At 50.1% G+C, this 14,180-nt stretch overlaps 1 protein-coding gene across 2 annotated transcripts in view; it reads right to left on the bottom strand.

Moving 5' to 3' along the window:
* PLXNA2 (plexin A2) overlaps nt 1-14,180 on the bottom strand; it is a 201,046-nt gene that overhangs the window by 101,272 nt on the left and 85,594 nt on the right. For both annotated transcript variants that reach the window (XM_017658745.3, XM_073216994.1), the window contains exon 4: nt 6,421-6,555. In XM_017658745.3, coding sequence (XP_017514234.1) covers nt 6,421-6,555 — 135 coding nt within the window. The remainder of the gene's footprint in view (nt 1-6,420; nt 6,556-14,180) is intronic.

The raw sequence follows: 14,180 nt of genomic DNA, 5'->3' as shown, positions 1-14,180 counted from the left end.
CACCACGACAGGCCCTTTAAAAAAGCTTCTTATGTTTGGCCAAAGGTCCAGGTTTGTAGCTGATAGGCCTGCCTGTGAGCCAAAACCAGTTCTCAGGTAAAGCCGGCTGCACATGCCTGGGATGGCATGCTACAGGCGCCTGGTCTGTCCTTCCACCCCTCCTGCCCTCCCAGCAACCATGAGTCTTTGACCAGTGCAGGGAACTGGGGCCTGGGAGGGGTTGTCTCCTGCCCTTGAGACCTTCAGAGAAAGATGGCTTCACAAACTTTTCAAGTAATAACTCCAGGCCAAGGTTTTTTCTTGCCCCAACTCTCTTGAATTACTTAAGATGGGGCAGTTGTAAGGTCAGTGTCCTGTACTCGGTGAGGGTAAGTCCCACTGCCCTTCATACCGAAGGTGGGGTCACCAAGGAACACGGCCTCCCAAATGGGCTGATTCGATATTGCTGTGCACAGACTGCCTGGGAGAACCCTTTAAAATCACACGCCACTGTCTGGGCTATTTCCAGGCAGTGTTATCCTGCTCCTGATAGGTTCCCTCAAAGACTTCCCAGAAGCACTTTCAGAGCCCACAGACGTGTGATGTGGGCCTCATGGAGGACTCATGCAGCTTCAGCAAACTCACAGCAAGGTTTTAAAGCTTCTGGTACTTCCCTGTGACTTTTGGGAGATCAAACTAGTTCTGATGACTCTGGACTTAGCAGCTGGGTGTTGCACAATGCCGGAAGGGCAGCTAACCTGCTCAGAAGCCTTCCGGGCCTCATGTGTGCTATCTAGGGGCAGGATGGGTGCTTTCGAAGTCTTTACCAGGTCTGATATTCTGTGGTTCCATACCGCTGGGAGATAGGGAACCATATATTTATCTTCCCTGAGCCTTTTTTCTCAAAGTGTGCTCATGGGCCATACCCATCAGCATCAACTGCGGTGACTGGCAGCAGAGTAGAAGAGATACCTTCACTAAGGCTAAGTCAAAAAAAGGCAACGAAGTTTCCCCTTTATTTGTGGGAGAACCTGTTCTTGGAGCCCTGAGCTGCCATGTCTGCCATGAGCAGCCTTGCTCAAGAAGTGTGATTATCTTGAGGCCACCATACTGTAAGGTAGCCCAAGACAGAGGGAGAGGCTTTATCTAAGGCACTTGGGTTGACAGTCCCAGCCGATCCCAGACTGCTAGTTCCCAGCGGCCGCATATGTGAGAGACGAAGCTTCCAGATGATTCTAGCCCATAACTACTGCAGTCACCTGAAGATATTCACATTACAGAGAAGAGAAAAGCCCTCTGCAGTGCACCCTGTCTCAAGTCCTGACTCACACAGTTTGTGAGCGTAACAAAATGGCTCTTTTATGCCCCTACCTTTTGAAGTGGTTTTTTACATAGCAGTAAATGACCAGAATATGCCAACTACCCACAAATAGAAAGACGTTTCAGAACTGGGGTCTCTACCACGTGGAGAATGGCAGTGTCATGTTTTGCAATGAAGTTGACCCTTGGTTTATTTACCTGGAGAGGTCAGAAATGAAAAGCCCCATGGATGGCCCCTTTCTGGCCCAGTGTCCTCACGTGCAGCCAGATAGGGCCCGAGGGCTTGGGGGATGACCCGGGCTTAGGGTGCCCCTCCCTTCTCTTCGCAGATGCCTGGGCCTCACGTATGGGCCTGGGGCTGCCTCTGTGTGTATCACGGGGAGTGGGACTGTTTAGTCTGCAGGGCACATTCCTGGTTTCTTAAAATAAATAGCAGATTATGAGCAACTCAGCCTGGTGCTGTTGTAAGGCCAGGACAGAGGCTTCTGAGGGGTCCCCTGGGAGGGGGCAGCAGGAATGGCAGTTTGGTAATGTCTGACTGGGACTGGGAACTCTGTCCCTGCCATAATTTAAGTAGAGATACTTCTAGCCCCCTCTGGGTCCGGGAGAACTTCTAGTACTATGACTAATAACAATAATGATCATGATAATAATCATACCACGTATTGAAAGCATCAATATGTGTCCAGAACAGTGCTAGGTAATTGATGCATATTTCCTCAATCCTCACAACAGTTAGCATTATGAGACCCATTATACAGATGACAAAATTGAGGTTTAGCAGAGTGAAATAACTTTCTCAAAGCCACATGCCTAGTAAGCATCTATGAGTTGAACGGAGGTCAGGCTGTCTCCTGTGCTCTTAACCAATACACTCTTTGCCTCCCCAGACCTCAAAATAAAGACAGCATCTCATGCCCCCACCCACCCCTGAACAGTCACACACACCCATCGCCAGCCTTTCTTCTGTTCCCAAGGCCCTTTCCAGCCTGCACGGAGCCGTTCTCCACTGTGATTCCCTTTTTCCATTTCACCCTTCGCCGCATCATTTTATGCCTCTATTCCCTCTGCTAATTCAAACTAATGAAAGTATAAAATAGAGTCATTGCTTCCATCGCCATACTGTTTTCCCACCCACCCTGAGTACAGAGTTTGATTCCTTCTCCGGAGTGGCGGACCTGACAGCTGGGTGGAAACTGGGGCTATCAGGTTTCTTTTCAGCTTGTAGCTTGGCTCCTAGCCTGATTTCCCTTGAACTTGCTGCCTGCCTTCCATTAGACCCTGAGGATGTGGCAGCAACTTGTAGCCACGCCCATAACATGTGTTGATTTGCTGTTGAGGAAGCCGGGACAGACTTTCCAGGGAAGAGCCAGGCAGCCCATCCATGGAGCACCTGGGCAATTAGCAGGATTGGGGAATCAGTTCGCAAATGTTCCCTTGGGCCTGGCCAGCCTGAGATCTATTAGTAGCACATTAACATCGACTTGTTAGGCAGTGGCAGTAATGAGTCAGCACTACTTTACTAGTCCTATTTCTTAATTACACGTAATTAACTGGAAGGGAGAGAATGAGCTCTATCGGGTTGTTCTAGCTCGGTGGGGAGATGAAAACCTCTCTAGGCAGAACTTGAGGCAAGAGACTTGGTTGTAGTCTCATATGGCATCAAGGATACAACAGGTGGCATGTCTGGGGGAAGGCAGAGGGAATGGGGAGACGGGAGCTGGGGACCGAGTGGAAGCAGGGCTGAGAGCGGGCTGCTAGAGAGTCATTAGACTTTGATAGGAAGCCCCATTCCTGTGACTTCTTATAAGGTCTTAGGTTTTCTGGAGAACTCCAAAGTCTTAAATCACTGCCTTAAAACAGGAATACGCTATCCACAGCCAGGCAGCAATTCCACCCTCTCTGCAGTGCATATGAGCATATGAGGCCTCATCAAACTCTTGTTCTGGAAGTTCTTCTTTGGGTCTAACCTCAAGTCTGTCTATGGTGGCTTTGGTTCTGTCTTCTGGCAATGGAGAAGAGCCCCAGCCCCAAGACTTGGGCAAGCCTCTAAGATCTGAAAGCGACTCCAGAGTTAGATTTACTATATCTTTAAAAGTGAGGAAACTGAATCCCTGACGAGTTAAAGGTCTAGGCCACCCAGCTCGTGAGAGGTGGGCCAGGACTACGACACAGGCCTCTGGGCTATGCTGTGCTGCCCCTCAACTTCCTTCTGATCCCCACTCATAGTCTCTTCCCTCCTGAGTAATGGGATCATAACGCCTGAGCGCTGCCAGGGGCCACAGAGCATCTTAACCTTAAGCATTTGTGTGGCGAGCGAGCCGGTGTAAAAGAAATCCCCGGTTTATTATCCTTGCTGAGTCTCGCGTTGTTCCGTGTGAGGCACAGTGAGGTGAAGTGAAGGCCATGCTGCCACCCAAGGTTGAGATGGGATCTGACTCAGAGCTTCAGACTCCAGAGACCATCCTATCATCTGACGCAACTACTTTCTTTGGCACAGGAAGGAACCAAAGCTGTGAGTCACACTTCTAGTTCTTGCAAAAGCTGGACTAGAAGTCGAGTTATCTGACTTCATTTCCACTCACTGTCTTCTTGCCACACGTTCAACTGTTTCCGTGGAGAGGTCTGAGCTGTCTGTGGGCACTCCGCTCTCCTAGCTGCTCAACCTCAGGCAGGTGGGACTTCCGAGCTTCCCCGGCCCTCCTCCCTGGCCCCTGCTCCAGTGAAATCACCTAGCAACCTGTTTCTGCAGTTTACAGCTCTCCAGGTAGCAGGCCTCAGAGTACCACCACAAATGTCCCTTAGGCTGTGCCTGCTGACCACAGCTCCACCTGGCATAGGGAGTTTCCTCAAAATCTCACCTGACTAGAGACAGTTCTAGGGCATCAAATCCAAATTACTCTTCTTTCTGTTCAGCATGACTGGCTACCAGGGAACCCCTCCATTTGGTACAGATTATAGCAAGGGCTGGGCAGCTGAGGCCAAAGATGAAGACAGAGGGGACAATAGAAATAAGGGTATGTGGATACTTGGGTTAGCCAGGGTTAATTCTCTCAGAGGGGACACCAGATACTGTCCCCAGAGGTTATTATGTTCCCTGAAGGCCACTCATCAGCCCCCAGTACTAGCCCAGCCCCTCTCCTTTGGCCACATTGTGAATGCAATTTCAGGAAGCACTCCATCTGAGAAAAAGATAAACAGCCAAAATACATGCTTTGGCATCTTCTCAGTTCCACTGCGGTCTCATCGGTCACTTCTATTCGCTGTTTCTGCTTTTCTGCTTTACTGGGCTCAGCAAACCCAAGAAAGAGCTTTTACCCAGAATTACCTGCCTGGTCCTCAGCCATACATAATGTCTTCTAAACAATCATATATAATATAGGTCTATTTGATCTCTCAGACCATACTTTTATCCACCCATCTAGGTAGCCAGCCAGCTATGCCTCTACCTGTAGAGATTCCTGAAGAAATGTCTAGAACAGTGTTCACCAATGTTAACACAATACTACATTTTGGGTAGTGGGGTTTGGGGACTTGTTGCCAGAGAAAACTTTTCCATACGTATTGTTTGAATTTGTGTGGTGAGCATCTGCCATTTTTATTTCAGAAATAACCTTTTGTCTATAAACAAAGAAGAACAGGAAGAAAAGGCAGAGCTTTTTCAACCTGACAGTTATCTGGGTACACATCTCCCTCTCTTGTTAGGGTGTAAGGAACCTAAGGGTAGTGACCAAGTCCTGTTCATTTGGATGTTTTCCCAGGACATTGCTCCCCATAAATACATTCCCAGTAATGGGTTTTTCTAGAGTCCATCAACTGTTTTATTGGAATAATAGGTCAGTGTTTAATTCCAAGACTGTCTTACCCACTCTAGGTTAGGCAAAGCCTCCTCCAGCTCCATCAAATTCCCATCTGGACCTGTTTATGCCTCAACTGCAGGGGCCACATGAAAGAAGGTAAAAAGACAGGTGGGTTCAAGAGTATCTGGATGTAATTTGCATGCAATTAGCATATGATTTGTGTCATCTCTTCTCAAGAAGTAATTTTCAAGTTAAACCTGCATCACTGCTTCTTTTGGGCTGTCATGTGCCCGTTCACCTGTTCCTTCTTCCCTCCCACATCCCCAGATTCAGCGCTCTCACATTCAAAAATAAAGGAGGGAAAGAGAATTCTGGGCGGGGTGACACTGATCAAGGGCACCTGGGATCTTTGCGGAGTATTTTGAAAGACGAATACCCAGGAGCTGGGAGGCACCGCTCACTGGTCGTGCAGCCTGGCATCCTTGTCTAGCCTAAGGCAGTGTCCTCAGCCAACAAGACGGATTTCCAATCCTTTTTATCCTTTCGGCTTTTATCTTACTTACAACGTTCATGTTACTTACAGACCATGGCTCCTGCTGAACAACTGCTGACCCACTGCCTGAATGGCGGGAACCAGCCTTTCCTGAGGTCTTTACCTTATTTTCTGCATTTCCCTCGCTTTGGTGAATTCCTCGTCTTCCCTGCTTCTCCTGCCCTTTGCCATGGCTCTCCCTGCATTTGCCTTCTCTCTGCTCACACATTTTCAGAGCAAATACAATCCAGGGGAATAACATTCCATCTGGGAGGGTGGTGAATCTGCTCTGCTGTCACCCAGCAGAGGGTAGAGCTTCAGCTTCTCAGAGCTGGCCAGCTTCTACCCTGCATCAGTCTAAGACTCAGGCCAAGATTTCCATCTCTTCTAGGCCCTGTCTTGAGTCTGTCTGTGCCAGGACTGGGCCGAGCCTGGAGGCCTGGATTATTTACACCTCTCTGGCTCCCTTGAGCAGCAGACTCTGCAGGTCTGGGAGCAGTAAATCTACCCCCTAATCACACCAAGCTGCTCCGTGCAGTCTGGCCCGTTCTTGCGGGGCTGTTCATCACATGCTGAGACAGGGGCTGTGGCCCAGAGAGCAGCCTCCGGGAAGCGGCTGGCTCTAGCTTCTTCCTGGCTCCCTACAAAAGCCTTGAGGGACACTACCTCTCCCAGGATCCTTGAGCAGCAGCTCTGAGGTCTCGTTAGATGGAACAGCTTATGAACAAAGGTCACAGGTTACCAGCTATTCCTGAGCATTGAAAAGGAGGGATACGTATTGGCACTTACCTGTCTCTCAGACATGATGTACAGGTAGCGCTGATCAATGGAGAAGGCCATGTCCCGGAGGATGGGGCTTCCATCTTTGAGCACAGAGACCATTTCGTACTGGACCCCGCCATGGGGGGGACCATCGGCTCGAATCTGTGGAAGGAACAAGGGCATCCTCAGCACCTGTACTCAGCAGTCCCCTGTGGGTTACCTGCCACAGCCCAGAGCAGGTGGCTTTATAGCAGTTAATCCTCCCCACTGCCCCAAATGCTCCCCTGCACCAGGTGAAGCTGCAGGGAAAACAGAGGTGCTCCTTAGGTCAAAGAGCCCAGTTTCCACCAAGAGGGACCCTTTCTTAAGAGGTCTGAGGGTGCTGGCTCTGGATTTCTGATGGTGGGTTTATTTGAACGTGCATATATACCTTCGGGTGTTATTTTGAATCTCTCTGTGTGGTTATTCTTGTGAGTGTCCGCATATATTTATAGGACTGTGCAAACAGGTGTGTGCCTGTGTTGGGGGAGGAGAGTCAACATCTGCACACACCTCAGGCAGGTAAGGGCAGGTGGTGGGACAATCACACAAACCATCAGAAAGCTGGGCACCAGGACAGTCAAGATTTCAGGATCCCAGGAAGATCTTCCTTCTCCCGCCCATTTTCCCTGAACGTATGCAAATCCACCCAGTGACTCCGAGCCCATCCCAGAGAGTAAATCAGGAAGGACTTTGTTGTCACCTAGTCAAATGCTCCCCAGTCCTGGCTGCACATGGGAATCCGCTGGAGAGGTTTAAAATTATGAATGCCAGGGCCAGATCCATTCATCAGAATCTCTGTGGGTGGGGCCTTGGCATCTTTGGTTTTCAAAGCTCCCCAGGTGAATCCAAAGAGCGGCCAGGGTTTGAGTCCAGCGGTTCTCAAACCAACGTGCCCTGCGAATCACCTGGGGGCTGGCTGAAAGGCATTGCTGGGCCCACCCTCAGCTTTTCTGACTCAGTGGGGATGAGCCTGACAATTTCCATTTCTAACACATTCCCAGGTGATGGGGATCTGCTGGTCCTGGGAAAAGCACTAATCTTGTCTAAGCTCTATGTAGAATTCAGAAACTCAGCAGAGAGAGGTTCCTCGGGGGATACAGAAAGCTGGTGGCTGGGAGTCCTTGGTTTACATGGGTCCCCATGCCCAGGTTTCCTGTTCCCAGCACAGCAGCTGACTGACCAGCAGTCCCTCCCCGGTCCATTTCTCTGTCCTCTGTGCCCTGAACCCCCTCTAGCTCAAGCCCCACTTTCTCCATGAAGCCTACCCCAATCTCTCTGCCACACTAATAGCTCTTCACCCTGATGCTTTTTTTTTCTCTACCAGATGTTTTGTCCTAGGATTATAATCAATTGATGTGTTGGCCGTGCATGTGTGCTCGCTAACGTGTATCGACTACCTGCTTAACTTGTTCTCTAATTGCCTCACGGGTGCGCAAGTCCAACATGTTGAAAGCAAGGATGTGTTTTCTATTTCTCTTACAGCCCTCTGAGGACTAGCATGGGGCTCGGAACAGAGCTGATGATGGATAAAAGGGAATGCCTGAGTGTGCTTGTTGAAAGGCCATGAACTATGAACCAACGGACCAAGTATTGTGGACTCCTTAGTGCTTAATCAAAGTGAGGTTGAAATCAAAGTGAGGTCAAAAGACATTTTCTCTGAAAGCTTTGAAGATTAAGGCTTCCTGTTCCTGCCCCCTTTGGTTTATCTCTTGTCCTTTGGACCAGCTGCCTCCCTCTGCCCCTTTCTCCCACCGTACCAGGAGCTCCTGGGGGCAAGGAGCATGACTTATTCATCCCAGTGACCAAGCTTGGTTCCCAATGCCAACTAAACATGTAAGGACGGATGAACGGGTGCATTTTCAGTTCCTACTGGCCAAACGGGAAGGTCAAGGGCATTGCTGGTTGCAGAGCTGGGGGAGCAGGATCAGCAGCACATCCATTCACGGTTCTCTGCCCGCCTGAAGACTTGGGGGGCCTGAGCCAGGGCCTGGTCCGTGCCTGCTGGGTCAGGCTGGACTAAGGAGGGCGCGAAGCAGAACACGAGCCCCTGGTGGCTGGGGGAACTGTGGCCCTCGCGTCAGGGATACATGCCCTCTTCACTTGCTTTGGCGGGCGACCTGGGGAACTCCAGGCTTGAAGATGAGGAGGTGATGTCATTTGAACCAAAGAAACTCCGCTCTCAGCCATCCCCAGTCCAGTAACTCCCCTGTGGGTTGGACTCTCCTCTTCCCCTTAGTGTCCCCTTCTGCCCTTTCTCTGCCCAGCTATTGTCTTGGCAACTGTCACTCAAACCCCTCATCCCAGGGCTGGAGCCTGGGGGTAGTTTAATCCATTTTCACGGGGTGCAGGAAGACTAGGGGCAGCAGCTACTTCCTTCTCCCTGCGCCGCACCCCCACAAAATCTGATTATGGTTTCAAGCAGAGGGAAGAACAAGGGTCTCTAGGTGGGAAAGCACCCTATAATTAAGAAGGTTCCCCTTAAATGGAAAGCAGGCTTCTCTCTTAGATGGACAGATCCTGGATTTCCTTGAGATCTTTCCAGAAATGTCTTATTTAGCTTTTAGTTGCAAAAGTTCTCGTAACATTGCAGGAGGTGGAGGGAAGCTGTGATACTCCTGACTTCAGACTGGCTTGGTGGCCATTTGTCGTCTCCGTCATATGGAGGGCTCAGGCTCTGCTTCTTCCTATGAAGGGGAACTGTCCCAGTGCTTCTCGTCACCCTCCCTGTGACAGCTACTCCTCTCCAGGGATATTTAAGTCTCCTGAAGGTGCCAGCTCAGCCCCAGGAGCTGGGGAACCAGCCTCCTCCTCAGGTCTGGCCCAGGATCTCCCTGCTTCAGGAGGCTGGGCATGGAGCAGCCTCCCTCCCAGGAGCCTGGGCATCTGTCTAGGCCCCTGGCAAAGCCCGGACACGAAGGCAGAAGGAGGAAGGTCACAGGCTGGCCCTCCCGCTGTGGTCCCTGGACTAGATGCCCCCGTGACTGGAGCTGGGATTGCACCAAAGACCATCTCACACTATGCTGCACCCCCGCTATGGTCCATCCCAGCCACTAACTTTCTCCTGAAGCTGATACTTCAGCAGGTTTCATTTTTGTTTTTTTTAATCTGCACCCTCAATCTTTTAATAGGCCAGTTGCAGCCAGAATCAAATGTGCAGTACTCTCAAACGTCACGAAAAAACAAACCAGCACAGAGAATGTTCTTGGTGCTAACCCTGAACCGAGCTAGCCCATTGCACTCAGTTGCAACCCCTGGAGAGAAAGGCAGTATTGTCGAAGAATTCCCTACCTCCCCACTCATCCCCTCATTCCATGCGATCTGCCTTGAGCCTATATAGCCCTCCAAGATACAGACAGGAGGGCTGAAAAGATGGAAAACGGGGTCAGGAGGCCAGTGGGTCAAGAGAATGAGGTGGGGGCAGGGGCTGGCAGGCAGAAGGCAGGAGAGGCCAGGGGAGCCGCTGAGCGCCTTCCCCTCCCCACGTCCCTGTGGGCCCCTGGGGCAGCCCACCGAAGTGGGGAGACCACAGGTCTGGGCCTCAGGCTTCCTGGGCTTCTGCTCTGACTCTGTTTTCACCTGGGCTTGTTTTCTGCCTCCCGGTACACTTTTAGATGAGTTATCTTATCTCTGAACCTCAGTTTTCCTTTCTGAATAGCAGGAAGGAGCGATCTGCTCAGGGCCTCTTGCAGGAAAATCACAGACCTATGAAAACTTCTGGAACCTCAAGGGCTTTGGAGCTCATCTCATTGGAGCGTTTCTGTTCAAGGCACTCAGCTGGTCAGTGGAGGGCCTGGGGCTGCAGCCGGTGTGGGCCAGCAGAAGGCACGTGGCTGATGGAGGGAAGGCGTCATGCCTGACTGGGGAGAAGGATCTCGAAGCTCCAGCACACCCCAGGTTTGTCTGTCTGGGATAGGACGTTTTGAGTTTCAAAGTTGTCCTCCATCCTTGCTGGACACAGGATGGATGTGAGAGGACTGTCAGGGAGTCCTAAACAAAAGTGGGACTTTAAAATCCAACAAATTTGAGTCTACTCTGTGGTGTCCCGCAACATGACAGTTCTCTTCAGCTTTCTTTGTGCCCATGGCCAGATTTCAGTGACCACAATGACAACAATAAACCAAAATAGGCCACAAATAGGCCATGAGAAGGGCATTATCAGACCAAGGTGCACAGGCCCTGGCATCAACCAAGCAGGGGAGGAGATGGGGCAGAGGAGGAGGTGGCACAGACAGGTGCATGCCAGTCTCTTGACCATGCCTTTCCAGCTGGGCTCCTCTTGTCTGGGAGGGCTTGACCTCAGTGGATATGCAGAAGCTACAAGGGCCATTTTGCTTGGACAAAGCTCAGAAGGTAGAATAAGGACCGTTGGCTATAGTGGAGGATGACATCTTCACTGAGATCAGCAAAAGACAAAATGTGCCTACACTGTTGTGCTAGCAGATTTAGGCTGGTACCAGTAAGAATTACGATTGAGGGGAGCCTGGACAATGGAATGAGTGACCACAGGAGGCCGTAACCCCCTTCTCCGGTGGATTTTGAACACAGGGTAAGGTCTTTCACTTCATGGTTAAATGTGGCCCTGCCTGAAGGTGGCAGGGTGGACTTGGTGAATTTTTAGAAGGCCCTATTCGCCTAAAGAACATAATAACAGCTACCACTTCTACTCCTTTTAGGATGTGTTGAGTGCTATTGAAGGTACTTAACAAAAATTAACTAACTTGATCCTTATAAGAACCCCAGAGGTAAATATTATTTCCATTTTACAGATGGGAGCTTTGCAGCATGGGAGAATCAGGGGGCTTTTCTAAGATCACACAGCTCAAAGGTTGGCAGGGCTGGGATGCCCAATTTCTCAGCCACGCTGTGACTCTTGTAAGAGGATAACATTGAGAAGAGAATTGTTCACTGCCTCCAAGAACAGAGTAGACATGTTGGCAAAGCCCAAATTCTCTCCTTATCCACCCTTCCTCTCTCAGACCCCACGGCCTAAGTGGAACAATCACTTGTTTCCCGTGGGGCAACAATAAACTCAGAACCTAATCTGGGGGGACCCTGGTTGGGGCTGAACACCAGTTCATCACAGCTGGCTTTGGGGGCAGCTCTATGTGACAGGAAATCCAGGGGAGATTTACTGTGTGGTCCTCTAGGTGGGAGGGGCCTCACTGAAATGAGAATGAACTAGTATAATCCTATTAGCTTTTTTTTTCAGCTAGGTCTGTACAGAAATTAATGACAGCCTCTTTACTTGAACATCCAATTCAAATCAGCATATCCAATTAACTAGCTTACCTGAGGGTCCTTTTTTTCATGCCTCAGTTTCTTCTTCAGTTAGCCTTAAATTATGGAACTCTTGCTTGGGATTTGGCAATAATAATATAGTGTATTTTTATATTATTATTATTAATGGTAGTGGTAATAGTAATAGGTTTGTTTTTGGTTTTTTTTGCAAGAGCTACTGAAGAGCAATAGAATTGGGAGTCTTCTTTCTGGGCCCTGTCAGTAGGAAACAGATTGGTTTGAGAGGCATTGCCATGCGGAGGGAGGCACCGGTTCATGTCTGGAGGGCTGGGATCTAATCCCAACTTTCTCATTAATTGGTTATGTGGCTTCAGGCAAGTCACTTCACTTCTTTGTGTAATAGTTTCCATAGCTGCTGTCTGAAGGTGGTTAACTCCTGGCCTTAAAGGGTGCAAAAAGGATGTTGTGAGAATGAAATGAGTTATTAACTATGAATTGAAGCATCGTCCAATATTCATTTATCACATGACGACAGTGAGCCAGGCCTGTTCTAAGAGGGACACTGAAAGAAATGGTCCCCTTCGGAAAGGCAGGAATGGGGACTGGACAAGCCAACTGGTCCTCACAAACACACGGGCTACTCTGTGGGAGAGGAGGTTTGCATGGGATCCCAGGAGGCCAGCAAGCAGGGTGGGTAGCCCCTCCATGCCTGAGAGAGGCCCTGATAGGGAGACTTCCTGGAGGAGGGGATTCCTGAACTGAAAAGCAAGACTAGAGGTATGAGTTCTTCGGAAAATTTAAAGTGTGGTGCAAATATAAGGTGTGATCACCATGTCTGGGCCCAGTTTTCTTGGAAACTTGGTCTCTCAGACCAGAACCTTTGGAGAAGAAGAGGCTTCTGGCACACAGTTACTCAGGGCGCCGCAACACTGAGCTGGGTTAGTCCCCTCACGTCCTAAGTCCACCTTGGAAGAGGCCTTTTATTACTTGTATTTTTTGCTGTCCTAGCACTCTGGGCTTGCATGGTATATGCATGTGTGTGCATGTGTGTGCATGTACCCGTTTAGACCTTTAAAGAGGGGAAAGGTGGAGAGGGCCTGGGGTTGCTCAGACTGAACTCGGGAATGAGCTGATGAGCGAGAGTATCTGCAGCTGTGCATTTGGTGCCGCGCGAGAGCTTCAGGCTCAAGTTTATTTTTGTAGAGCTTCATGACCTGAATTATTTATAGATTGAAGCCTTTGGTAAATTCAGTCTCTGAGATCCTTTCTCCCTGCCTCCTGCACACATGTGTGCATGTGTGCACACATACATGCAGAAAGAGCAGCCCTAACTTTCAGGGTGCCTCTGGTTCCCTCAGCCCAATCCTCGACCTGTGCAAACGTCAGCTAACTGTGAGTCATAGCCCGGCAGGCTGAGGCTCCCTAGAGGACTGCTGGGAGCCTGGCCCTAAATGCTTGGATAATTGGAGAGGGACACAGGAGCAGGGGACATTTGGCCTGTGGGGTGGCACTGAGCCAGGAGAGAAGAGGAAGAGGGGAAACAAGGCCGAGGGTCCCTCCAGTCCATAGACAGGAAGGAGGTCACTAAGATGTGCTAAACACTGAGAACTCTGCTGCACCCACCCCATGCTGGTGTGTGGGCACATGCACACACACACTCTCTCTCTCACACACACACACATCCTCACATACACATGCAGATGCTTCCAGCACTGGTCCCCAGTGAGTTGCCGGTCAATCACCAGGGCTTTGACACTGGAGACTGACATTTCCATGTGCAATTATTTCTATTTCTGTGTATGTTAGGAATCTGCTCTAGACATTAAACTGGGGGTGGGGGTGGGGGCTTGCAGAGGGATGCATGGGGCTAGAGTCCCTGGGTTTCAGAGGCCGGCTTTCTTCTGGAATGTGGGGAGGGGGTCCTGAGAGGAACCACTTGTTCTCAGGACTTCTGCATCTTGGGACAGTCAGAAAATTAAGAGCCGGGCTCCAAAGGATAGGGAGGTAGTAGCCATTTACTGAGCACTTACCATGAGAAAAGTAAGGGTTCAGGGGTTAGACCCGGGAGGCTGACTGGAGGGGAGGAGTCTTTTTTCTAAATTGTGGTTTCTTTGCTCCTCATTAGCCAGGAAAGATAGCCAGACATTCACTCACTGATCCATGATGCCCTTAGATCTGAGAGGAGCAGCCTCTGCTTCATGCCTTCCTGTGGTTAATGACAAACTGTGCTTCAGGGGGACACCGAATCCCCTGTCCCAGGGGCCTTTCCCTTTAGGACTCTGGGGAGAATGACATCAAGACCTAGAAGCAGAAGCATCCAATCCTTGATTCTACCTCTGCAAGGGAGGGTTTTGAGCTCCAAGGCCTGAGAAAGGACAAGAGCTTCTGGAGGCGAATTATAGTGGGTAGTTCTGGAGCACAGGGCTCTGGTCTTGGACCAGCCCCACCTTTCAACCCTGCTTGAGCTCAAGACTTGGGTCGGTCAGGAGGCTCCAGGAACAAGATAC

This window comes from Manis javanica, chromosome 11, assembly GCF_040802235.1.
Source record: "Manis javanica isolate MJ-LG chromosome 11, MJ_LKY, whole genome shotgun sequence".
Lineage (NCBI taxonomy): Eukaryota > Metazoa > Chordata > Mammalia > Pholidota > Manidae > Manis > Manis javanica.
Note: the sequence above shows the minus strand (reverse complement) of the source record. Positions and strands in the feature narration are given on the sequence as shown.